This window comes from Echeneis naucrates, chromosome 12 (assembly GCF_900963305.1).
Source record: "Echeneis naucrates chromosome 12, fEcheNa1.1, whole genome shotgun sequence".
NCBI classification, from domain to species: Eukaryota; Metazoa; Chordata; class Actinopteri; order Carangiformes; family Echeneidae; genus Echeneis; species Echeneis naucrates.
In genome coordinates, this window is record NC_042522.1 from 4678113 (window position 1) to 4704282 (window position 26170).

Consider the following 26170-nt stretch of genomic DNA (forward strand, 5'->3'; position numbering starts at 1 on the left):
CGCGAAGCAACCGGGGAGGGGGGAGGGGGGGTGGCAGAGTGTGTGTGGTGGAGACATCATTATGCTGGATGACAAAAGAAGAAGGGATTCTCTGGTCAGCTGCTGCTGCTGCCACTGACTATTGTCCTGCCAACAGAGGACCCCCTCCACACACACACACGCACGCATTACGCTCTCTCTCTCTTATCTTGTGTTGGACATCACTTTCTGTCTTTCTTCAAGTTCAGCTCTGATTACATGGCCGGCAAACTGGCAGCCCCCAGCATTTAAAGGCCCTGTGAGCCCCCTCCCTCAAATCCCAGCTGTGTCATCTGGGTCTTTTCAGCACATCGGAGATCTCAACAGACGTTTGCTCCAAAAAAGGAAAAAAAAAAAAGAAAAGAGAAAAAAAAGACAGAATTTGCAAAGAATTTCAGGTTTGGAAAGAATATGGGAAAATTATAGTGACTCAAGTTTCTAGCGGGTTTTGTAAATATAAAAGATAAACATGGGAATATTTTCCAAACTCTCTGAGAACATGCACATAAAGACACATGCTTAAATGATTTAAAAAACCTGTGATGACAGTTATGTGAATTGTGTGCTATGATTGTGACAATCGTGGACTGATGTGTTGGACAGGTCTCGCCATTGCTACCATCAAAACACCAAATGAGGAAATAACTTTTGGAAAAATAGTTATAGTATAGTATAATTCTGAGATTTTTTACTGAGACCTTGGACAAAGGACCCTGTGCTGGTGTTCCCAACATCATCAGAACCAAGATACTTTATGCTAGTTACTCCCTTCATTTGTTCCCTATTTGTACTTCCTCCAGTTCCAGTTCCTCCAAATCCATCTGTTTGTCTTACTTAAGAAATACAGACAATGTCACATTTAAATGTATGAAACATACAGTTAGTCACGTGGACACAAATGCCATTCATGAAAACAATTTAAAGTTTCCTAGAAATGTTGGAAATCAGAAGGGAAGTAAAAATGTATACAATAAATTATATTGGGGGTAATGATACAAAGCCTAATTATTAAAGGGTTAATAAATACATAATCAATAATTGATTTAATGAAAAATGTAATATCCCCATTCCCAAGTCATCATAAGGAACCCTCCAACAGGCGATCTGGCCATTTACAAATCCACAGATTAACAGCACAGTTACATTAACAACTGTAAACTGCAACACATACTTAATTATTTCTTTAAGTCATAGAGTCATAGATTTCTCAGTTTTTTCTCAACCAGACATTTTTTTAGTAAATGGTAGATTCACTGTTTATGAAGCTTCGATTAACAATTTGTAGGTTGTAAAATCCAACTTATACACCTGTCTGCCTCATCCAACGTCTACTTTTTTTTTGTTTTTTCCAAAAGTAGAGGATTGCGGAAAAAAGCTGCCTGTAATTAGTTGTGCCCCACCTGTAGAGAAGTGTTATTGTTTTCAGACAAGGATGGAAAATAGGATAGGCGGCAATAAATTCACCCACCTAATAGAAGCAGCTATGAATGAAGCTCTTTTCTTTCTTTTGTTTGTGCTGCGTGTGCATGCACCTCACGTAGTCACCAAAGGTGCTGAGCTCTGCATTATCATTTATCTAACGCTCTTGTAATTTCGTTTTCAAGGACAGCGCAGCGGTGTGTGCATGTTTTTGTGAGTCTGTGCATCTAAATGTGCGAATGTGTGTTCATGTTCAGTCACTTTGTTGTCATAAGAGTTTTCTTGCACATCTTAACTTTTGAATTCAAGTCAATCCAGACCATATGATCTCTGACCAAGTGGCCTCAAGAATATTCAACTCACCGCTTTCTTCCTGCACAATGTGTAATGCTCTGGTCCATTTTTCTTTGACTGGCCTCTATTTGACTCACACACACACACACACTTACAGGGTATATGACCACTCAGTGACACTCGCAGACAGACAGACACAATAGGAGACCCAGCACATTCCTTTCCTCAGGTGGTATAAAAGACACAGCCAGATCAATGGCCTAATGGGCTTCAGACCAATGGTGGATGATCATTAACCCCCAACGAGTGGGAATTCCTCAAACCCTCAGCCGGACTGAGACCACTTTGTGTTCATATACGGACAAAAAAGTGAGGTTTTTTTTCTGTTGTGTGGAGCTGGTTAACTGCAGTAGAAATCTGAGTGAGACGGTGACGTGTTTTCTTGACCTCTATAAACTATGGACAGACATATAACATACAGAGACACAAAAAAGACGTTCCCTTCTCTCTTGGACATTAAATGAGATGATCTGATTATAGCTGCGGAACAGCATTTATCCCAGCCCAACTCCAGGGATTTCATCTTTTTTTTTTTTTTTTTGGCGGGGGGGGTAACTTTGGCACCTAAACACACCTAAAAAAAAAACTATTTTTGGGGTAAATAAACATGTTTACATCACTGCCAGTTCGACAACAAGCTCCTGCAGGAAAACAGATTTCATCAAGGCAAAAATTCTGGCAGTGCAATTACATTGTTTTTGGAACTCTTCATTGACTAATGTCTCCTTCTTCAGGTCACCTCTCTTCGTCACTTCAGCCCTGAGATTCAGCAGGAGCTTGCTCATCCCCCAACACTCCATCCTTCTTTCTCCTCCAGGCCTCCACTTCTATTCCACAATCCCCACAGCGACGTGTGTGTGTGCTGGGTGTGAGTGTGTGTAGAGAGCTTGTGGTGGGAGGACAATGGGCAGTCAGGGGGCTGGCTGAATGGGACCATTGAGTCTGCTCAGCCAAACAGAAAAGCATCTCCCATCTCACTTCAAAACCCACAGTTTTACTCTGTACAACCAGGCCTTTATTCTCCGTATTCACTCCTTGACAAACACGTACACACACACGCACATATACATCCATTATATATTATATATCAAATAACTGACAAACAGAAATGACTGACTCCTGACTCATAAACTCAACTGCACTGAAATATGTGCATATATTCTATAATCATCCTGATCATCATCCCGTGCATAAAACATTTACAGAACTAGTCCAGGCTGTATTTCATTATCTCAGAGAACCATACCAATGTACATCAAGGATTATCTCCTGCAAACTGTGAACATTTCATCGGAATGTACCGTTCTGATCATCACAAGGCTGAAGTCTGACCACCTCCAAGTGTCCAGCAGCAATGTGAGCAGTATGTCATGATCTGTAGTTGACACCCTGTTTTTAATTATAGACGTATTCATGAAAACCGCATCACAGTACTCCAAAAAGTGATGTCATTTGTTTTGACAAACTTGACAAACTGATCATCCCATATCTGCAAAATAGTTGTGACTTATTGTGTTTACGTATTCACAAACATCTGCAAGTAATCAGCTTTTTCTGTTGCTGACCGTCGTTTTTCAGCACTTAGGCCAAATATAGGACAGGATGTGAACCCAGTAACACTGGATTGAAACAATCAATACGGATAGACATCAATATCCAAAGCTTATTTTCTTATCTGTAGTAAAAAAAAAAAGAACCCAACAGCTGTGTCACAATATGTGTTAACAACCCAATTCACTGTAAGTCCTGTAACACAAGGTATTATGATTAACAGCCTGTCAGACAAAGGCAGCAGGCCTTCACAAAGAAAGTCCTGTCACAGGGTGCAGTATCGGCGACAGCTTTTGTCAGCGTTACATTGAGCAATTTAAACTCCATCGAGCTTGTTAGCCTAGATCCAGCCCTGCTGCCAGCCTGCTCATTGTGTGTCCCGCACACTGAATCATTGTGTAAGAGGATAATCCATACAGGGTTTAGGTATGGATGGATGTGTGGTGTGGTCCATCAAATGCATGACAGGGAGTTCATCCATTCATCCCTCCATCTATCTATCTATGTATCTTTATTTATTTATTTTTTTTTTTCAAACACCACACAAAATTTCCATTCTCAGTTTACGGCAGGTCTGTGTGTTGGAATGGCATGGTATCACACAAACACGCACGCATGCACACACACACACACACACACACTGGAATAAAGGCAGGCAGCAGGGGCTGTGATGTTGCGGTAATATGTGTTTGTGTGTGTGTGTGTGTGTGTGTTTGTCAGGGACAGGAGTAGCTGGGTCTGGTGGGGGTGTTGAAGGTCCATATGGGCACCCCACCCCTTGCATCACCCCTCCTTCCCCTTGCAAACAGGCAGATGTCAAATGGGACGTGCCTCCCTGAGAGGGCACAGGGTCACACTGCACAGGGGTAAATAACAGAACAGGAGGGAGGGAGAGAGATGCCTTCCTGCCAGCAAGTCCCCCCACCCAAAAACACACCAAGAGAGACGTACTGACACAAACATACCAACACACAGTCCTCGGCATAAATCTATTATTTCCAAGTAGCACATCAAACAAAACCTTTGATTTAAATGAATCACTTTCAAATTGGTCTCAAGAAGAAGGATGTAAAGAATGTACACTCAAAGGCATAAAAACATGAACACATATGATGGCTGTGAATAAAATGTAAATGAGACTTTAATATGAAAGTGGTGAAAGTGGTGCCTGTGTGTGATAGCTCCTCACTTAGTGATCAGAAACTTTCCTGAAAATCTAGTGAAGGTATATTCTGCATTCATCCTATCGTCTACTTGTGTTATTTAATGATGCATGATTCTGGTAGACTCCTGATACTATTTTGCAACTCTGCAGTTGGCTTATGCAATAAAGGATTTCAGAAGAACCTCGCTGATAAGAATAGGGAAGCCATTTATTGCCATGACGTTCAATCTGCAGATCTTTAAAACTATTTAAGTGAATGTCACAATTTATTTACTGCAAAACTCAGTTGTAGTGATTTTTGCATTACAAAATGTAAACTGAGTGTAAGTAAAAAATGTTGTTATAAATGATTAGGTCGTGTCTGAGCGTGTGAGGCACGTATGTGCCTACGTCGCTAACACTTGTTTGACGATGAAGGGGAATCAACTCAAGGACAGGTGTTTGTATGAGTGTGTGTGTGTGTGTGTGTGTGTGGAGGTATGGGCTGCAGTCCTAAACAAATCAGGGGAATGGACACACACACACACACACACACACAGGCTGGTCTCTGTGTATTGAGCCCTGAATAGTTACGCCCGCAGGGCAGGAGCAAGGTTACTTTACATACTGCACTTACAGCTCCCTTTACCACTGGGGTATAAAATGGATTAGAATGAGAAAGAGAGGAACAGAGGGGTGGAGGGGGGAGGGAGAGGGGTGAGAAAGGGGAGGAGGAGGGCTGGGGGACTCCTTTTGTGTAAGAGGAGGTCTGCTGCAGCTATGGCATGGCTATGGAGATGGAGGAGCAGGGTCACTCTCCCTGCTCTCCCTCCCCCTGTTCCTTTACTATAGGCTGGCTGCTCTGTCTCTCCTCCTCATCCCTCCCTTCATCCATCCCTTCCGCCCTATTAGCATAGCAGCTGCCTGATACAGGGCGTAGGGTGGGGAATGACCAGGTTGCTGTGTGCATATGTGTGTGAGGGTGTTTTGTAGAGGGAGGGATGTTGGGTGGGGTGAGAGAGGGAAGGGGTGATGGGTGGGGGGGGGGGGGCAGTCAATGGCAGTCCGTCTGGCTGGTGAATAGCAGCTAAAGCAGGCCCCCACAAGCTAGACAAAAGGGGCTGGGAGGGAGGGGATGGGGTCAGGGTGTGTGAGGGAGGGGTGGAAGAATGAGGCAGTGAATGGAGCGCCTTGTCACTAGAGCTATGGAAAGAAGCATAGAATGAACTGGAAGAATGAAAGAAAAGTTCAAAAAGGAGCGGAGGGCAAGGAAAAGACAGCTCAACCACCTGTCTCTCTCTCTCTCCCCCTCTCTCAATTTATTTCTTTTACTCCCCTTCTTACTCATGGGCAGACTTTGGGAGAGGAGGCGATCGCTGTTCGTGTTTAGCAACAGACATGTTTTTGTTTTCAAAAAGAAAGTGCAGCATCAGCAGGATTTCACTGCTTATTGTCATCTCCCGGCATTACTGACTCTCTGCTGATTTCACACAGGATGGGCTCATATTGGGGTTAGAATTATATTGTGCTTCATTTTGTGAAATCACCGCAATCACTGAGCTTAACAAAAGGATGAGCGCACAGAAAAAGTGGTGATTATTTGACAAATCAGTTAATCAGTATAGAAAACATTTCCAGATGACACTGACATGTTTTTTTGTCCCTTTCTTCTTGCTCTTAGTCAGGTCACTGAAAGATGATGAAACTGAATGCCTCAAGGGGTAGTGAGGGAAATGTAGGGGAATTTACGTGTTCAGCGGGTTTCGTTTCAACTCATGCTGTATTTGTTTTGTTTTGTTTTTTTGCAGCTGTGTTATTGCAAACAAACGAAAAGAGGCAGTAAACAAAGTTCACCTTCCATCAGACGTTAACAACAGAGGATGTCAATCTGTTACATGGGCTAAGAGAAACCATAATGGATGAGCATCCCATTTAAAGTCATGATCAAAATTTGATCCAATGGGTCCTTTGACTGATTGAATGAATTGACTGGAGATGTTTTCAGCAGAGAGGGGCAGCATGACAGCGTAGTGGTTAGCAAAGGTTGCGGGTATGGTTCCTGGTCTGGGGCCTTTCTGTGCAGAGTTTGTTTTTATGGGATGATGACATGAGTGTGTCCCTGCTGCCTGTGCTAAACAAGCCAATAAACATATATTTAATTTAGCAAATCAATATTTAACGCCATTTCTTTAATATCATCAAGCTGAGGAACATCCTGTGAAGGCAGGCAGGCATGTATAAGGTGGAAAATTCACTTAACAGCTGCGAGAACTGAGTACAAGCCAGAGCTGCTACTCTTTTTGATTCTTTGTTGTATATGCGCATAAAGTTGCATCACATCCACATTTTCTGTTACTCTAACTGATTAGGTAGTCAGGGTCACGTAGAACTGTGTGGAGCTGAAATAGAAATGGCACAAAAATGAAAATTTGAAACAAACTGAAAACATAAGGGCTTCAGCGGCTTTGCAGCATCGAATCCACAATCTTGTCATGATTAGTTTTAGAAAGGGTGACTTTCAGCACATATGGTTATAGTTACTTATCGTCAACAATTTTTAAAATGTCCTTAGAGCAAAAACACCGAAAGGCAACAAGTTGTAAAAGCTGACACAGGCAAATAGAAACTCTTTACAGAGTGTGAAATGAGAACGTAAAACACAATGTACTTTGAAGCACTTCAACCACCAGAAAGTCTGTTAAACGTTTCCCTGAGTTCCTCTTTACGTGGCTTTCATCATTCAATATGTTCCTGTAGCAACTTTAAAGGTTCCTCATATCTCTTATCCTAAATACAAGGCAGAGCTCATTCAGACTGTTTGTATATTGTTACTCAATCAGAAAGCAATTGTGTCAGATTAAAGGGGACTTTGAGGAAGTCACACACGGGGTTCTCACAATAAGAGCCCAGGTTGAAGAAGAGCCGTTACAAAATGAGGAATTCAATGTTGCCAAACCAATTAAAATGCATTTTACACGTATCAAGATGTTCTTTTAATCTTGTGTCTTGCAGATCAAGTGTAACCCTTCAAATGAGGGCTTTAAGCCTGGATATGAATATTTTATGAGCCACTGAACAATGGCCTTTTGAGTAGAGATGAAAGATAATTACGCAGATGCTCTTGAGGTGCTGTAACATCAATGCACCAACAACATTTAACTCTTATTCATCAGAGAAAGACGAAAACAGATGTTATACATATGAATATGTCCTTTCCCTCAGACACAGGATCGGAACTACAGATATTTAAGTGATTTTGACGCCACTTTCCAAAATTTTGCTGGATCTCTGGAGTCTGTTGCCATTCAGTTCTTCATCTGATTTTTCTGTCTTCTTCTGCAAAATTCCTCCTCAAGTGCCTTGTGCTACCTGGCTTACTAAAGCGGGCTGCTCTATGCAAAGGCCAGACCAAGATGAACACGGAAAGCCAAGGCACATGAAGAACCTATTAGGGGGCCTAGCAGCCAGCAGCAACCCTGGGAGGCCTGCCAACTCAGTGTGTGAACAATGGGAACCCAGCTCAACAAAAACATCCTGCAGAAGTGAGAGACTGGGTGAGAGGGAGGGAGGGAGGAAGGGACAGCAAGCCAGATAGCCTGTTCAGCCTGCCACGGTATCAAAACACAGAGGGCCTGGTGTTTAGAGAGCTAACTTTCCGGGTTTTGACTCTCTATCTGACAGAGAAACACATCAGCCCAGTGCACTTGATGTGGTCAGTGCACAACATTTAAACTGAGGTCACCGATGGTTCAGCAGCAGCTCAGAGTTGCAAGTTTAGCAGCTGCTCTAACAATAGCATGAACTTTTACTTGTCAGTGAAAACCAGATGTATGCTGCTGCTACTCCTTATTTTCACTTGGCATTCAAATTCAGGATTAGACTGAAATGAAAACCCCAAAACCACGTCTGTTAGGCCATTCCCATTACATTTGCAATCCCCTCTTAACTCAAGCATTTTCCGCGAACTGCTGGTCCCAGTATATGTTGCAACATGACCAGGTCTGAAATGTAAAATAGAGGTATTGTTGTGTTGCTTTTCCCACGACCCTCCCACTGCTGCCGAGTAATATCAGTTGCAGCTCAGCATTTGCAGGAAATCTGAGGTTTTCTTGTAACTAAACTGGTTTTAAGGTTGAGGAGACAAATGCAGAAGATGAACCAATTGATAAAACACTCCCATTTACAAGCTGTGCAGAATACACTCACACTAACACAGCATTTATTAACTTTATGACTCGTGATTGATGCAGATGTAAAAATGTAAAAAAAAAAAAAAAAAACATTTTCTGGGCCACTTCAAACACTGTAGGGCAGGAGGCTTCAAAGTACATATTTGTGAAAAAACACACAAAAAACAGACAAAATCCCAAGCAGCATTAGCTTTCCCCTTACAGCAAAAATGGTGCTAATGTGGAACAGATAAATCTTTCTTTGGAGAAGCATTATAGAAGGATCACAAAGAGGGTGAGAGAAAAGAATGAAACAAGTAAAAGTTTAAGAAAAAGAGCACAAGTAATGAGTGGCAGACATACTCAAGTGTGCAGAAAAGCAAAGAACGAGAGGCAGAAGCAGGTTGTTAGCCGAGATCTGAATTGTGGTGCAAAGCTTCAGCCTTAGACGTTAGAAAGCACAAGAGAGGAGTGTGTGAGGGTAACATAAAACCGGCTCTCCCACAACACACACAGGGGAGGGGACCCTTCTTTAAACTGAGCCTACCCACAATGCACTGGGCTCTTTTATCCCAGCAGTGAAAGGATGAGGCCAGATGAATGACAAAAGGAGAGAATGGGGATCTGGGTTGGGCCCGGATTGGAAGAGAGGGAGGGGAGAGAGAAAGAGAGAGGGGAGGGTGAGGAGAGAGGGGGCGTGTTGGTCTTTCCCAAACCAACCTTTTCTATGAAATATGCAGGAGGGAGGAGACGGTGAGTTGCAGAAAACTTGGGAGAAGAAACATATGCATACACACTGAATTTGAGTTTAATGATTTCTTTACTGGCTTGTACACAAACGTACAAAAATAATACAGCACTCATCTCCACATGACATCATGTCATCATCACAGTGTTACAAACGTTCAAAAATAAAAGAATACAAACAACAAAAAAAAATAAATCTAAAATTAAACATGATGGAACATCTGCATCACTCATGAAAAATCAGCCGTTTCCTCTTGCTTGAAATGAAGCAAGTCCAGAAACATAACTTGGTCCAAAGAAGTCAGCACTTTTTAAAATTTTTATTAAAAAATCATCTCACTCATGTACACCAATCCAGCGGCTGGCTCCTTACATCATAAATGTTATGACCCTGGTAAGCCAAACAACCACACAACCGTGCAATTTTTAATCATGTTACAATGATCTTACCATCAAATGTATTATTCCCCTTTAAAAAAAAAACAGGAAGACAGCACTTCAGAAAAGAAAGTGCCCCAAGATATCATCATCATCATCATCAGAGTTGATATATATATCCATATGTATATATACATACACCCAATCACAGAGATACACGCATCTTTGTTAAAAAAAAAACACCTCCATGTTTTTCTCACAAAGTTAACACACACATTAGGACATTATCACCTGGAGCATATATTTATACAATAGTATTTTGTTGTGTTTGTTTTTTTTTTTCTATTCAGAAAAAAAAATAAATGTTGACATATAAAAGCCAACTTTTCAACAACAGTCATCAGTGCAATATTCAAAAAAAAAAAAAAACAACAACAACAAAAAAAAAACAAAACATCAAGTTTAAGACAAGCAATGCATATTTCATTTGTTGTCTGATATCAATCTACACCTTGATGTACGGATCTATCGGTTCAGTTGCTTGTGGTTGTTCCAGGTTTTAATGGGTTCTCAGTCTGGATGACTGTTTAACACAGCAACTTGGGGCCTCATGATGTTGCACACGCACACACAAACACACACACGAATAACAAACAAACACACTCAACCCACACTCAGCAGCTTCCCATGAGGTGAACCAGTGCCACTGTGAAGCTTCTGTACAACTGTTGGCCATTTGAGCAGTAGGCTTTAAAAAAAAAATAACATCAACTTTAACAAAGAAAAACAATAAAAATAAAAGAAACATACAAGCAGCATTGATACAAATGTTAGGGTGCCATGACTTTCAAAATGCAGCAGGCAAGTTTGTGGAACCAGATTCTCTCCTTTTTTTTCCTTTTCTGTGACATCCTGCAACAGTCATGTGTTTTAATTCATTAAGTCTTCATCATCCAACAGTATTAGGGTCCTGCTCAGTAGTAGTAACTATTCCAAAGCCTTGGCTCCTGCAGTTACCCCTACAAACACTGGGGGCGCACAAGGCTCCGCATTTTTTGTGCAATAAAACTCCCTGCATTTATAAGTCATGCAATACAATTCCATGTTTATATGACTGAAAAAAAACGACCAAACAGCCTGAAGAAGGGATGAGAGCAGAAAAAATAAAAAGAGAAAGAAAGAGAGAAGTTTATAGGGAAAACAACGGCAGTGACAGAGAAAGATAGAACCACAGACTCCCATGCAGAAAAAAAGGCAAACAAAAAAAACAAAAAAAAAAAACAAAACACGCTTTGCTTGTTGGTTTGGTTGTAGTGTGAACTGTCCCGACTGAGGATGCTGGGATGGGTTCATTGCATCTTCTGTATCGAAGTCCATCTGTCAGGCTACATGACATGAAAAAACAACAAAAAACAAAAACATACTGGCATGCGGATGATCACAGACAAATTGGGAATCTCCTCAGACTCCAAACAACGTGGCAGAGTGGTGAGAGAGCTGAACAAGTTGAGAATACTTTATAGTCGAGGTAGCTGGCAAAAGACAACCAAACAAAGTCCTTTAAATGGAAGGAGATGGGGGAGAAAGTCCTCTTGAGGGCTCAACAGGCTAAAACAGGGGTTGAAGGGGGGGGGGTGTCTGAGTGAGGAAGAGTGGCAGGTCTTCCTCCACACGGGACAGTATATACTACGAGTCTGAAGCAGCTTGAGTCACCCTAGATATTTTTATACTCATAGATTTTTTTGTTTAAGAACCACAACATATTAAAAAAATGCATCTTCTCAATGTACCTTCATAAATTAAAAAAAATAATAAAAAAAATAAAAATAAAATAAGAAACAACCCCAGCCTGCTTTCACAGTGATGACGAGGATGTTAATAAAATACTGAAAGGAGATTATAAAGTGAATTCCAAATGCGACTTTTTTTTACACAAAGCGAAAGCAGCGTTTTTTTTTTAGTAACACAATGACCATTGGCAAAGTGGTCGCACTGGCCTGAAAAGTTGGACGCCAGCATGGCAAAATCTGCCCACAGCAGCAGGCGCAGCGCAATCAGCTACTGTCTCTTTTCTCTTGAAAAAAAAAAAAAAAAAAAAAACAACAAAACAAAACAAAACACAAAAATATAGTAAAGCTATTGTGTACAGTACTTCACAACAATGATGAAGTCAGTTGTTGTTATATAATGATTACACATCTGAAAAGCGTGTTGGGTAGCCACAATGCTGCTCTTTGAGTAAAAAAAAAAAAAAAAAAAATCAATGAATTTATTAAAGAAAATAGACCAGTGACAGCCAACAGAAGGTAACCCTTCTTCTCCTGTTCATCTATCTTCCCTTTCAGATATTCCAGCATGCAGCCATATAGCATCAAGTGCCGTGTTTCATTTAAAATAACTTAAAGAGAGAGAGGGTGAGTGAGTGAGTGAGAGAGAGAGAGAGGGCGAGTGAGTTTTGGGGGGGGGGGGGGGGGGGGGGTTACAACTGAACAATGGGGAGCAACAGGTCAAATATGCCCCCCACAGCCCCCACAAAGAAACTATTCAGCTGTACAGAGGATGGGAGGTCATGGATAAGAGGAAGAAAAAAAAAACTGGGCCATCTGCACTCTGGAGTCCAAACACACACACACTCACTCACACACACATATGTGATACACGGAGACTGGCTTCTCTTATAGTGGACGACACGATCTAGTTTACACATTCAAGAAGAAAGCTTTAGTACCAACAAACTCACCGAAATGGCGTTTTTCTTTTGTTAAAGAGTCGCGTTGTAGCGCTGAGTGTGAACCCTGCGGTGGCTTCACTCAGGAGTGCAGAGAGGGCCCCGTTTGGTTTACAGTGAGGGAAGACTATTGTGCAGGCCTATTTTGTATTTCCTTTTATATATATAATTTGGCACAACTATGTATAGAATGGCAGTTTGTTTTGCTTTTTCAAAAGAGCCTGACTTTCCTGTGTGTTGTAGTTTTGTGTTCCACTTGTTGCTGTTGTTTCATTTAAGGTTATTCTTTCAGCTTTTTACCTGACAGCAGAGACAGATCACCGGGCACCAGAGGAGTACTTGGCCTTGGTGATGAGGTATAGCACAATGTCTTGGTGGCCCCCGAAGGCGGCGATGTGTAAAGCGCTCCACCCTTCCCTGTTGGCCAGCCGGATATCTGCACCAAACTTCACCAGCAGTTTTACCAGCTCCAGGTTTCCGTCAATAACGGACTGATGGAGGGCAGTCTGTCCTTCTGGACCGAAGGAGTTGACATTGAACTCGCAGTTTGTCATGTTCTGCAGCAATGAGTGGAGCTCCTTGGTGTTGCCCTTCTTCACCGCCTCCTGGAAAACCCTCTGGGGCGCAGAGCAAGTCGACACATCCGCCTGGCTCATGGTTGCAGCTCGCTGGATGGTGGGGAACCAGTAATCCTGCCTGGGCTCTAAAGCTGATAATTATGTCTTCTCCCTGTCGAGCGTCTCTGGTCTGGTAGTAATGCCACAGTTGGGTTATAACCAGCTATTAAGGCACTTTAAAGTACTAAAATAAAAAAAGGATCACTGTATATATCCCAAAAAGGACAAGAGAGGGAATAACACACTCGGTGTGCAAAAATGTTAATATTTGAGAGATCCTAAAATCCCTAAAACATTGATGGGTTCTCTCGTGCGATCCAGGGGCCCCTAGATGTAGCTGGTCTCCCCTCTGTAGCAGCAGCAGGTAGTCTATCGCTGGGGATGGAGAAGCTTCCAACTTCACTCGGTGGGAAACTGGAAGCCCGGTCACTATCTCCACAGAGCAGCCTCCAGGTGTCTGGGTCCCCACAGACTTTTCCTTGAACGGTCCGACCTGGTTCCTGGCTGTTCCAGGCTATATGTTGCTGCACATGTGGCCAGGGTGTCTGCGGAAGAAAAAAAAAAAAGAAAAAGGGAGAAGAAGAGAAAACACCGCATAAGTCTCGTTTTCACACCTACAGACCGGGAGAGAGCCCGCATTCCGCAACATCCAGGAGTTGAGCCGGGTGCGCACACGTTTACGCACACATTCACTGCTCGGATTTTTTTTTTTTTTTTTTGTTTGCCAATAAAACACACCTTGAAATATAATCCGCCTCAGACGTGTGTCTTACCTGTGACAGTGGCGACGAAAACCATAGAAATCCACCTTGTGGCCCAGTCTGCGTCCTCCGTACGGTCCGTGTGAGTCTCTACCCTGAGTTGCGCTCCGGGGTAAAATTTTACGCGTCCTTTATATGCATGACAATGCCTTCCCAAAGAATCAACTGTGGAGGAATGGGCGGAAACCCGGGGAGGTTATAGGCTGCTGGCTCGGTGAATGGGCGGGACCAGGACGCTGTGAATCTGCAGGGTGGGGGCGTGGCCTGACGATAGGGGTGGCTGGTGTGTGTGTGGGGGTAAACGGTGTTGCAGAAATATTAAACAAGCCGCCCGCAGCGAAGTTACAGTGAGCTGTATAGGGCCTGTCCCATCTCCTGCAGCCGACCCCAGAAAGTAGACCCGGAGTCAGAGCACGACTCTGGTGAGACAAGGGGGCACGTTGTAAAAGAGCAACCACCGGATTATCATCGGCCCGAGTGTGAAACGCAAATCTGTCGGGTCTCGTTGACAGATCAGAAAGCTCTCACTGCGGAACCAGTTAAGCTCGAGGACTGCACGAGAATAACCCAAACGGAAACTCCCCTCTAAACCAAAATATTATCATCAGAAAACACACATATGATATGTTTTTACGCAAAATCAAAACATGACAATGTAAGTTCGTTTTGTCTGCTACAGTAGGTGAAGGTTCGAGAGAAGCACCGACATTTTCCTCTTTTATAGAACGAAAAATGTATGAGAATGTTGTAAAATGTGAAGGTATTGAAAAGGTGACATTGGTTAGGGTTAGGGCTGGAGGCTAGCCAAACGACCCCGTCACCGTAACCCTGACATGGTTTACTAACTACCAGGTAAACATATCTGTTAATATTTGCACACATTTGGAATAAAATAATTCCGATTTGTGCCAGAGCTGCGCATTTTCTGTGCAAGAGAGACAAAGTGGCAGGTGTGAACGCATATTGGTGAAAACCCGAGAGACAAACCGTCCCTGTTGAACCAAACGGTCCAGGGTTCCCAGTCGGGGAGATTACAGGCGGCTGTTTAAATCATAAAGTGCGAATATATTCCAGTTGTTTTTAAAATGACGAGGCGGTGGGACGTCAAATAACAAAAGCCCTGCGCTACTTCCTTTTTGCAAGTGAAAAGAGGTGACGCTGTGCGCAGATTGACACACCGCTCGGCTTACCCCAGCCACCATGGGAACTGGAGCCCGTGTGCGAGATAGAGAGAGAAAGAGTGTGTGTGTGTGTGTGAGAGAGAGAGAGAGAGAGAAAGTGTGTGTGTGTGTGTGTGTGTGTGAGAGAGAGAGAGAGAGAGAGGTGGCGATAAATACAGACAGAGTTGTTTCGACAGCGAGAATGCGTGTGAAAGTGACAAAGATGGACAGATGGAGACGGGGGGGGGGGGGGGTTATTACAGGTATTACATCTCAGCATCTCAGGCTTCATCGGGGCGTTTGCTGCGTTTGGCTGCCGCATCCTCCCGCTCATTGGTGTAACACATTATAAAGCACTCTCTGCTCTGATGGTTTGGAGGGTTTCACACTGTCCTTTTTCCCACACTCTGAACTGTACATTTGGCGCATGTCTGCGACCGCATCTGCCGGTATGAGCGCGCGTTTCAGTGTGAGAGAGACTGCAAAGCATAAAGGTCATGACCTGATTTAAGGCACCCAGAAAATAAAAGCCACGTGGAAACATGGCGGCGCGGACATATTCCATAGATGGTTTCATTATAGGCTATCACTCCACGGGGTCACGTGGAAGTGACAATTTACCGCGCGTCTCGGTCAATTAGAGTTAATTTATTGGTCTAAGAACAGCTAAATCATTTATTGTTTCAAATTTTGTTACTCCTGAGTTACCGCTTTTAAAATCCAGTAGGCCAATAAAAACAATCAAATTTAACTGGAGATGTCATAGTGATCTACAACACCACCACTGATTAACCCAATTGATCATGTTAAGGAACCTGTAAGATCTGGGTCTATTATTTTATTGCAGAGAAAGTTTGTTATTTGGTGACATACGGCTTAAATAAAACTTACGGAACCTTAACCAACCACAATTACGAATAGTTCATCAGTGAGTGATGTTTTGGTTATCTTCTTTTTTATGCAAATGGAAAGTTTTGGTTACAGTGGACTCTGTCTACCAATGTTTATGCCACTTAACATGACACCTGTCAGGAAATCACCAGGCTTCCCTCTGCTCATCTTACATGCTGTCACAGATTTGTTGAGAATTGTATTTCTAGCTTCAGGACCTACTCAACATAGAGTAAAAGGACTGGGAACAGGTTTGTGGTGACTGATTCATCTACTTTGGGAATTTAGCCCGTAGGACCATCTGCAGGTGATAGGTTTTGAGTCTGTAAGGCGTCTAATTTTTGTTTGTTCCTCTGCCCACAGCTGCAAATGGCCCAAAACAAAGACAGTGACTCTGAGTCATTTACAAAAATGTGGTGAATACTCAACTCTGAACTTCTTGTGTAGGCCACAGCAGCAGATGTGCGTTCCTCTCTGTGGTCTTCAAATAACAGCACAGTATTTTGGTGCAACCCCCCCCCCCCCCAAAAAAAAAGAAAGAGAGAAAGAAAAAAAAATATATATATATATATAAATAAATAATTAACAAATAAATGCATTTTTAGAAAAAATCCAAATACACATGTGTTATGGGTTATGGTTACTTTCACATTTGAATAGTTTTAGGAATAAACTCTTCTTCTCATCTTCTGGAAAATTAGGAACATCTGTCCGCTATCAGAAGTTTTGGCTGCAGAGCGTTTGGACACTTGGAAAACATTTGCACAGACCGCAGGAGCCAAAAGTTTTTACGATTGGATGCGTTTCTGCTCCAAACTCTGTGGCATTTGCGCTTCTCCTCTGTCCCCTGCTCCCCACCACTTCGCCCCCGACTCTCCGTTTGTCTGGGAAGCAGTCAAGACCAGACAGAATAGTAGAGACTGCTGTGTCGGTAAACTTGTTCAAGCAGAGACAAAATACTTCTCTAAATCTCTTTGGTATGTTTTCAAAAACAAGTGCAATTATTCCACGTGAGCGTATCCCAACAAGTAGTGCAGTTGGGATGAAGGGTGACCTGGGCGCAGGGGAGATGCTAGCAGTCTATTCTTGCTCTGTTTAGGTGGCTGTATTGGGTGCTCATAAATAAGACGTGACTTTTTCCAACCTTACAGAGAAAGTCGAGTGTTGTGTTAGGTTGTTGAGTTGTAAACGGGGCGCCTTACAGATCGGGGCTGCTCAGCGCGCAACGCGCTGGGCCGGTATTTGGCGCCGACACCCAGAGCAGCCGGAGCCAGACAGGACAGGAGGAGCCTCCGGTCCAGAGCCGGGAGGTCTGCGATGCGTAAAGCGAGAGTCCAGAGAGGAGATCGGACCCGGAGAGAAATATGTGTAAGTGTCAGGCAAAAATGACAATTTTCATGTGGCAATATTGTTCTTTTAACACTGGAGCCAAAAGCATGATGAACTGAGCTCTCCCAGTGTGTGTGTGTGTGTGTGTGAGAGAGAGAGAGAGAGAAAGGGAGAAAGAGACAGAGCAATGACGTTTTACCAGGAGGGAGGGGCTTCTGAATCCAATTCATTCCGGGCACCACGTGTCCTCAGAGCGTGGGAAAGAGGCGAGCTTTTCTTCCCAGCAAAGAAAGAGCAAGGATCAAATGACACGGTGCTGCAGCAGAAAGCTCGCTCTGCAGAGGCTGGGGCTGCGACCACCCGGACAAGGACGGCACAGGGCGCACACACAGGGGCTTATTTTGGGAGCTTGGGTGTCGACTTCATTCATACCAATAAAAATACTTCAGGGAAGCCCCATGCTATCGCAGTTTATTTATTTTTTTTTTTATTAAAAAGAAAAGAATGGAAATACGCCAGGTTTCTTTGTGGTTTGGGATGTACATTTCAGTCAGAAAAAAGTAATAATATTTACAACTATATCACCATAGACAGACAAAAGCTAAAACATTAGACACATTCCTAAACCTTCATTTTTTGGATGTAAAGATTTTTCTCCCTGTAGATAAGATAAGCTTGACCTCAACAGCATTTATTTTGCTGCCATGAGTCATGAATCAAGTTTATTATCCATCTTTTTTCACACTTTAAAGTGCAATGGGACATCACATAATACGGAGTAATAAATTTGTTGAATAAGCTCATAAATAAAAAGACTAACGACTTCCAGCATGACTCCAGTCACAGGTGTTATTTTATATTTGGTTTCACTAGTGATATATGATGGGTTACACATTGGTGTCATTTTTCTTTAAAAAAGCATGATTGCAAGATTGCACATTCTATTGTGTGTAGTAGGTGGCATTACTAAAATCATCATCGTGATGATCATCATGATTGTCCCAGGATGCTCTGCTTGAGAACACGGAAGTCATGTCTGAGACAGACATGTGTATGCGCTCACTTTTGTCACATTATTCTTCAGAGGTGACAATACATGTCCTTGCGTACAACTGCATTATGGATGGTAATGTTACTTCCAACAAAAAAAAAAAAAAAAGCATCATGCCTACTTTTTAGAATGTCCTTAACATCATGCAGCTGGTAATATTGACAAAGCATTTGACATCTGCGGCTTCAATGTGGTGAAAATTATACAATGTTATTTAAAAATAAAAGCATCAAAATTACTCAAGAGGAACATTCCCATTGTCTTGTGCCAGTGAATCATCCTAAGGTTCAAATCTCTGTGACTTCCTACTGCAGCTGCTGTGATTCAAACAGCCACCAAACACTCATTTACCTCTGATTCACAGTACGACTTGTCTCGGGAAGTAAGTGTGGCTCTTTTGATGGAGGTTAAAAGATCCATAAAGTATAATGCACATCTGGCTTTTGTTTTTTATCTTTTATGGGTTTAAACAGACTGAGCCTCTGCACTTCAGTTTCAACAAAAGGCACAGAAAACACCAGAAAATCTTTCATTGTTAAATTTTCCACACTTAAAGTTTTAAAACCCTTTTGGGCAATCCCATTTTCTGCAATCATGTAATGTAAAGTTTGACTTATGGACAGGGGGGCGGTATGAGGAAATATGAGGGGATTTAAGTGGCTTATGTGTTGGGTTACTCTGTGACCCTTGTGCGATGGAGCCCTGGGGCAGGAAAACCCCACACTGTTAGTGATAGACCCGACAGACATGAGTGAAGCTTAAATCAGCTCTTCAATTTATCCACTCTTAGTTCTCTATCACCTGCTCTGTAAATTCTGAAATGAAGCATAAAAACACCCACCAACAATTTTGACACACACACACACACACACATATATAAATATGTATATATGTGTGTGTGTGTGTGTGAGAATAAAGAAAGGATGAAAAGTCTTTTTATTTACAATTATTCAGCTTTTGTCGAAGTAACCCAAAAAAATATATACGTTATTACAGAGCATGTAAGTTTACAGTATAAGAGACACACAGGAGCTGAGCCCTGTCATCTTTTAACCGTAGTTTTTAGTTTAAATCTATAAGACTACAAAAATATTTTTATCTTTTCAAAGTATGGGGATAGCATACTCTGGAGAGTGTTTGAGGAATAAACCAATTACAACTCATTCGATCCCAACAAAAATCATAAATCAGCATAAAACATTTAGCAATTAATACAACAAAAAAGAATAAATAGGTCAAACAGGAGTATGACTCTTTGGTTCATTGACATTGGTTAAGAGTTCTAAATTCTTAAGAGACAAAATTAAATTCAAAACTATTAAAAAAGGAAGTTTGGCATGACAAAAGCTTTCATCCATATCCCCCATGAAAAGTTTCAATGCCCTCGGTAACAGGAGCTCTTACCACTGGGAACAGTAAGTTTATTGAAATGTAAAAAAAAGAAAAATGAATTAAATCATCAAATTTTTATCAGAAATATCAAGTTATTATAAGTCATTTCAAGTAAAACAAATATTAATTTGTGGTTTAAACTTCTCACTTATAATGTTAACCCAATTTTAAAGCTTGCTATGTGTATTTTATTCTTTTATCAAATAGAAATGCTTCTATGTGCGAGACAGTTTAATTGGATTTCCTAATCTGGTAAATGCAAGAACCCTACATCTGTCAGTTCAGCTCTGCCGCTTTAACGGGCACAGCATCCTCATCTGTTATTTTTAAGACCTCCTGAAACATAGAAAGGACCCGGCTAAAGTGAGAGCCTTCCCAGAACACTTTGCCACATCTGGTGCAAACATAGAAGAGTGATATCTTCAGCAGGAGGGAAAGGTGTACGGTGTGGAGCTGTATGGGTGCACCCCCAGGAAAGGTCAGAGTGTCAGGGTCCAGCTCAGAAAGGGGGGCCCAGCGACACTGAAGGGCATACCTGGGGAGTGCAGGGGTCACGATGGGGGTTGAGATGTCACCAAGCTTCTCCTCTTCCCACTGATGGGATCTCTGTTCTTTGTAATCAATGTTGGCTTGGTCCAGCAGAAATCCTACAGGTAACACACCACAGTTGTGAGATTGATCACAGCTTAGTCAAAACCATCTTCACAACAGTGTGACAGACACAACTGGAGCACTGATAGAGATACATTCAGGAGATAAGGGAATACTTCCTCATTTATTCTGTTCAGCACCATTTGGAGTTAAAAAAAATCCACCCTGTGCCTTATATTACTCAGTGAGTTTCCATGTGGCTGGAAGTGTTTGGCTCACCTTTCTCTTTCAGCATCTTGGCCATATCTTCTCTCGGCACTGCCACATACTGATCACTGTTACATGCCTGGACAAACAGATGAAAACTGTCACTAGAAACAGGTTTGTTTTGAAAATGTTGTCAATATTTGTGTCAATACTTCCTGGGCCATTTACAGTTTTGTTGTTCTTTTATTTTGCATATTTATTTATTATGCCCAAGAAGTATTTCCATTGTTTCCAGAGTTAAATGTCTTAATGCACAATCTTTATCTTCCTGGGGGGCAATGACTTTCTTCTTTTAACTTCCTCTTTCATAAAGCAGTATAAAACTTCTTTACTGACAGTGACAAAGTCAAAGAGGTCGCACCTCTGTTACAACCTGGTCTACAGTAGGGTGGCAGACCCAAGTAACTTGTGTTGACCCATTCACACCAGTGGCAAACAGACATTTTTTCCCCCAGTTGTTGGTTTGGTGTGAAAGAGCCTAAGTGCTAGAAAAAGAGCAGATGACTGTGTGAGTGTGTGTCCAGAGACAGCATTTACGCCTCAGTAGCATTCACATGTCCATGACGTGCTATCCTTCTCCGCGGTAAAGGCCTCCCTGGTGGGACATTAGTGACCTCTTGTTTGCCAGCCCCTAACGTGCACACACACTTGTCTGTAAGCCATCCTGACAGCACTTCAGTGCTAAAAGCCTTGTCAACACACCTGAGCTCCACCCAGCAAACAGCATTCCACTTAGAGGTGGGCTGTAAATCAAACCAGCCTCACAGACCTCACAAAAGCTTTAAGCTCAGTTTAAGTCAGTTTCTCTGTTTTTAATAGGGAAAAGTTTAATTAAAGCTGCAAATCAGAAGCATGCACCCATCCAATGCAAAATGATGTGCTCTCCTTTGAGTGCACATATAGAGCGATGTTTGCCTCTGTGGTATCTGAGGTCAGGATTTGAGAAAGTGGCGAGACAGTGGTGGTGTGGGAATAGCAGAGGTGTCTTCTTCTGTCTTGTCTGTGGGAATAAAGCTCAGCTCTCCCTCAGTACATTCTGTATTCCCCTCTTTGTGTCTGCCTTAAACACATGCACTAACCCACTGAAACGCATGCACCACACAGACAAAACACCCCACAATTCACACAGGTTACACTCCAGTGTGCAAAAACCTCCACACACATAGAAATGTTCATGGCGCATGCACATGGCTCACACATATGAGTGTGGCGGCAGCCAGGAAAACAGACCCAGTTATTTGCTCAGCTCAAAGTTTCCCAGAGTTGAGCAAGCCAGAACCTGCTCTGAACTCTCAAGGCTAAGCCATGGACAGGCAGGCACACACGCACAGTGGCTCTCACACACGCAACCTGGATGAAAATATTTCTATATATACTTAATCCAAACACAGCCAGTTACCGATACAAAAATCCAGCAGAGATCAATTAAAACAAATAAATTATGTCAAAAGTGGAATTATGAAATATTTTGAAATGTCTAATATTGGTGATGTAATAAAAATTGAAATGATGTTAACAGATTTATAGATGAAAGAGATTTGCTTTGAGTGGATTAATGTTCTACATGGTAATGTATGTAACAAAAAAAGCTTGGTCAAAGTAATAAAGAATTACATTTAAATGAATACAGATGTTAGCTCTGTATGTTCTTCTACGGCTGGAAACTGTGTCGTCCTTGATGTTGGTGACATTTTGTATGTTTGGCTGGCTGCAAGGACCTTCAGCCTTGATTTTTCCAAAGAACTATTTCAGAAATAGAATTTTCAGACATGCAAATGTCACGGAGTGCATGCAAAGCACAAAGACCAACAGGTACCCTCCCTATACTTCCTACAAACCCAGCAACATGGAAAGCATTAGAATGAAAGTGCTGTCACACAAACTCAAATGTGGAATGCTTGCACGGGGAAAATACTGTTTGTGATCAGCACGCCACTTGGCATCAGTCACAGTTATCTGTGCAGGCTGATCAACATCCAGTTATTAAGACTGATGGCTCCAATCAGTCCAAACCGCCACCTTATTAATTGTGCGGTTATTATGTGTTCTTTGGACAGATGTCTCCCCTAATGGAAGCTGAAATCACACTTTAACACATTCTTAACACATAAATAAACTACTTTTACATCTATTTAACTCTGAAGACATTTTTCATAGGTAGTATTTCTGTAGCTACTTGTAGTCCTTTGTTCTGTCTGTGTTTTTCAGAGAGCCTCCTGCATTCTCACACTTCGTGTGGCTATGCCACAGAAAGAATGTTCCTTGCTGTGACAACAAAGGCTATCTAAAGTGTGATACTGTGTTTCAAAGGATGGGAGATGGTGGAAAAAAGAGGAGAGAAAGGGGGATAGTGGAGAGGAGGTAGGAGGGGGGTGGGAGATTTTCCCCTAACGTTCTCAAACACACACACACACACACACACGCACACACAAGTTCACAGTGTATTGGTTCTGTGGGCAGCTCCCATGGGAAAATCCTAGACCAATCTCAAAAGGCGGTGCTTTTAGGGCTGATGTAGGTCACATGGTTAGAGCAGCCAATTGGGCACTGGTGATATGATTCAAATTATGGTAAGTCAGGTAAGGGGCATCGTGGGAATTGGAGAGAAGAAGAGTAAGAGGGGAGCAATAACTCCATCATCTTTTCCCTTTGAAAATTCTTCCTTTAGCTTTGCAATATCAATACCAACTACAGGCAGAAATTTGTAATTCCACTGCATTTCTGTGGTCCCTTCCAAAGAGAGACAAAAAAAAACAGCAGAGATTCACTGTTTGCATCCAATGGTCCATATCTGAGATATTCTGCCATCTTTGCTTTCCTGTCATTTTTTTTTAAACCACTGTGAAATGTCCACTGTGTGCGAGATGAAAAGGCTAAATTGGAAAAAGCTAGTTCATGCTTCCATAAACATGATGAGTAAAGAGAGCATGGACTCCTTTCTCTGCTTTCCCACAAAGCCCCAAAGTGATTCAAATTAAATCTGAAGGTGTTCTAACTACTGACAATTTCATTTCGTTTTTACTGAAAGTTGGAGATGGATAAGAGAAAGGGCTGGAAATAACTTAGGTTTCTTAGCACTCTGACATCATTTCACTGTTAATCATTAAATCAAGCTGTTATCTTTAAGTGGAAAATAAGACCTGCATGTAGTCTGAAATGGTGGGCAAGGTGAGAGATGGTCATGGAATAAGATTATATGCTATATTAGAAAATGAAATATAGTATGAAATACATTAAAAATTTATTTCAATTTCAAGCCTATGCAGAATACCTGAAAATAACAAAATTATGCATATTATTGGAACGGAATGTGAAATATCACTCTATAAGTCAGACAACATAAAAAAATATGTAAAATGTGTAATACAATGGTGACAGAAAAAAACTGCACAAAAAAGCATTAGGCCTTAGCAGAAAACAAATATCCTTATCAAAGTGAGGTCTTTCAGCATGTAGTGTATCTTAACACCTTGGGTACAGGTCAGCCTTCTGTTGCAATAGGACCATGAGGGAAACACTGCGGTGACCTACTAAATGTACTTTCCCACAGTATGCTGAGGGTCTGGCCAGTGTCTCAGCGCAACAGTCAGGTAATTACCAGGCCTGTTAACTAACCACCACCACCTGACAGCAGCCTGAACTTGGATCACAGCAGAGCCTGTTTGGGCTTGACATCACACACGCCTTCCTCTGACTCATCTCACTCACACAAACGTACAAACATATGCACTCACACATGCTGCAAAGGCATGTAGAGGACGTAAAAATTCACATGCAACTCACACTCTCTCTCTCTCTCAAACACTCTCCCTTCCCTGACTCATGGTGCGCCCACTCATTTCACCTGCATGAAGCACAAATTGGAGAAGTCATTATTTCCTCCCAGATTTTCCATGGAACAGCTATGCCTAGAAAGTGAACATTTTCTTATGCTGTGCAAGATAACGATTGCATATTGGTGTGTATGAAGATGACTTTACAAATCCAGAGAACATATTTGCAAATCAGCTAAAACAGCCATCTTTTTCAAATCCCGTTTCCAATGTATATTAAAGTACTTTATTAATTTTATATCTTCTTCACTTGTTTCACTCGTTTGGATATTTTTTTGTGTGCCACTAAATCAATCACCACATTCACCAGCACATTTTTGGCAACAATATCAAAAAATAACATCCAACAAGCAGATTAAAAGTTCAAACCTTTCTTTTTGTTTCTATTTTTTTTTTATCAAGAAGCCTATCACCCAGTAGAAACCTATATAAGTAAATGAAGAAATTATGTGTAAATATCAAAATTCAATATAACACAATAGATTTTATATTTATTGTTTTTATTTTCAAAATAGTTTTTATTATTTTTGACAACTAAAAATTAACTACGACATTACATTATATCAGTTATGACATCCAGTATATTGATATTTTTAAGGGAAATTACATTAAAAATGGCTATGCTTTCTATTGAATTATTATGAATGTGTCATGGTCAAAATTGTACCAGGTAATCAGTCCCAGCACTGAGTTGTTTTTTTTTTTTTTTTTTTTCATCCACCAAGAATATGAAGAGGAGCATTTCTCATTTCATGCATTGCTAGTTTCTTTCCCCTTATCGTTATTTTATTTCCTTCTTGCTCAAGCTTTTTGTTACTTTCTAGTCAATTTTCTTCTGCTCTTTCGACCATTTTCTCACCCTCCTCTTGGTCTCAACATTTCTGCCTTTTCTTCCTTCCCTCGTTTGCTCCCTTAGTCCCTCTTTATTGGAGCTCATTAAAAGGGGTAATGAAGAAGATAATAGTCTAGAGTCTAGCAGATAACAGTCTAGCCGTCACACAAATAGCACTAATGCTTTTCCTCGGCTTGGCACGGTCAGTTCATTCTGTTTTCTTTACCCACTCAACCTTCAACCTCAACCTCCATCTCTCTCTCTCTCTCTCTCTCTCTCTCTCTCTCTCCAGTTGAACCTATGTCTACTCTCTTGCACGAAGCTCCATCTACCCCCTTGCAGTATTCCCCTCAGTCTGCTTCTCTCCTTCTCTGGTTGTCTCTCACCTTTAACCTCTCTTTTTCTCTCAATCTCTAAGTACTATTTTTTTCCTCCCTCTTCAGATGCCAGATAGCTGGGGCCGTTCTAAGCCAAACAGCTCAGGAAAACAGCATGCTGAAAAGGTCCGTTGACAATGCTGTTCACTGGGCAATGGGTTTTGAAGAGGGATGAGAAACAGCTAATCTAAAAAACATAAAAAGCCGGATTAAACCACCAGCCAGCCTCTATTGATATGTTGCATTTTTTTTAGTTAAAATTAAAACAACCAGACTAAACAAGTGTGAGGGACAGTGTGATTAGTTCCACATTCAAAACTTGCCCTATTGTGTTTTTCAGGTGTATCAGTTCACTCCAAGGTCAATTTTGGGTTATATTCGTGTTCACATGTCGAGCCTCTAAACATATTGGCCAATGGCTGCTGTATGAGGAGTAGATTGGTCAAAGGAGACACAACTAATCTACCAATTTATTAGCTCACAATCAAGCAATCATTTGTGTTTGGGTATTTTTGGCTTTTTCTCGCTGTAAAACAAATAATGTTTAGGCATAACCTTTGG

General features: G+C 41.7%; 2 protein-coding genes across 3 annotated transcripts in view; both read right to left on the reverse strand.

Moving 5' to 3' along the window:
• Positions 1 to 9462: 9462 nt before the first annotated feature.
• nrarpa (NOTCH regulated ankyrin repeat protein a) lies at positions 9463 to 14313 on the reverse strand. Its single transcript, XM_029515971.1, has 2 exons — positions 13899 to 14313; positions 9463 to 13670 (listed from the first exon to the last, which is right to left on the reverse strand). Exon 2 carries the CDS (start codon positions 13162 to 13164, stop codon positions 12826 to 12828), a length of 339 nt encoding a protein of 112 aa, XP_029371831.1. The 5' UTR covers positions 13165 to 13670; positions 13899 to 14313; the 3' UTR covers positions 9463 to 12825.
• Positions 14314 to 17728: 3415 nt separating this feature from the next.
• The window catches only part of exd3 (exonuclease 3'-5' domain containing 3), a 34668-nt gene continuing 26226 nt past the window's right edge, over positions 17729 to 26170 (reverse strand). For both annotated transcript variants that reach the window (XM_029515573.1, XM_029515572.1), the window contains exons 20-21: positions 20580 to 20646; positions 17729 to 20356 (exon numbers count right to left, since the gene is read on the reverse strand). In XM_029515573.1, coding sequence (XP_029371433.1) covers positions 19986 to 20356; positions 20580 to 20646 — 438 coding nt within the window. In that variant the 3' untranslated portion in view covers positions 17729 to 19985. The remainder of the gene's footprint in view (positions 20357 to 20579; positions 20647 to 26170) is intronic.

Bases quoted from the DNA above. Each gene is read 5' to 3' on its own strand.
- nrarpa (XM_029515971.1), bottom strand. From the start codon at position 13,164: ATGAGCCAGGCGGATGTGTCGACTTGCTCTGCGCCCCAGAGGGTTTTC.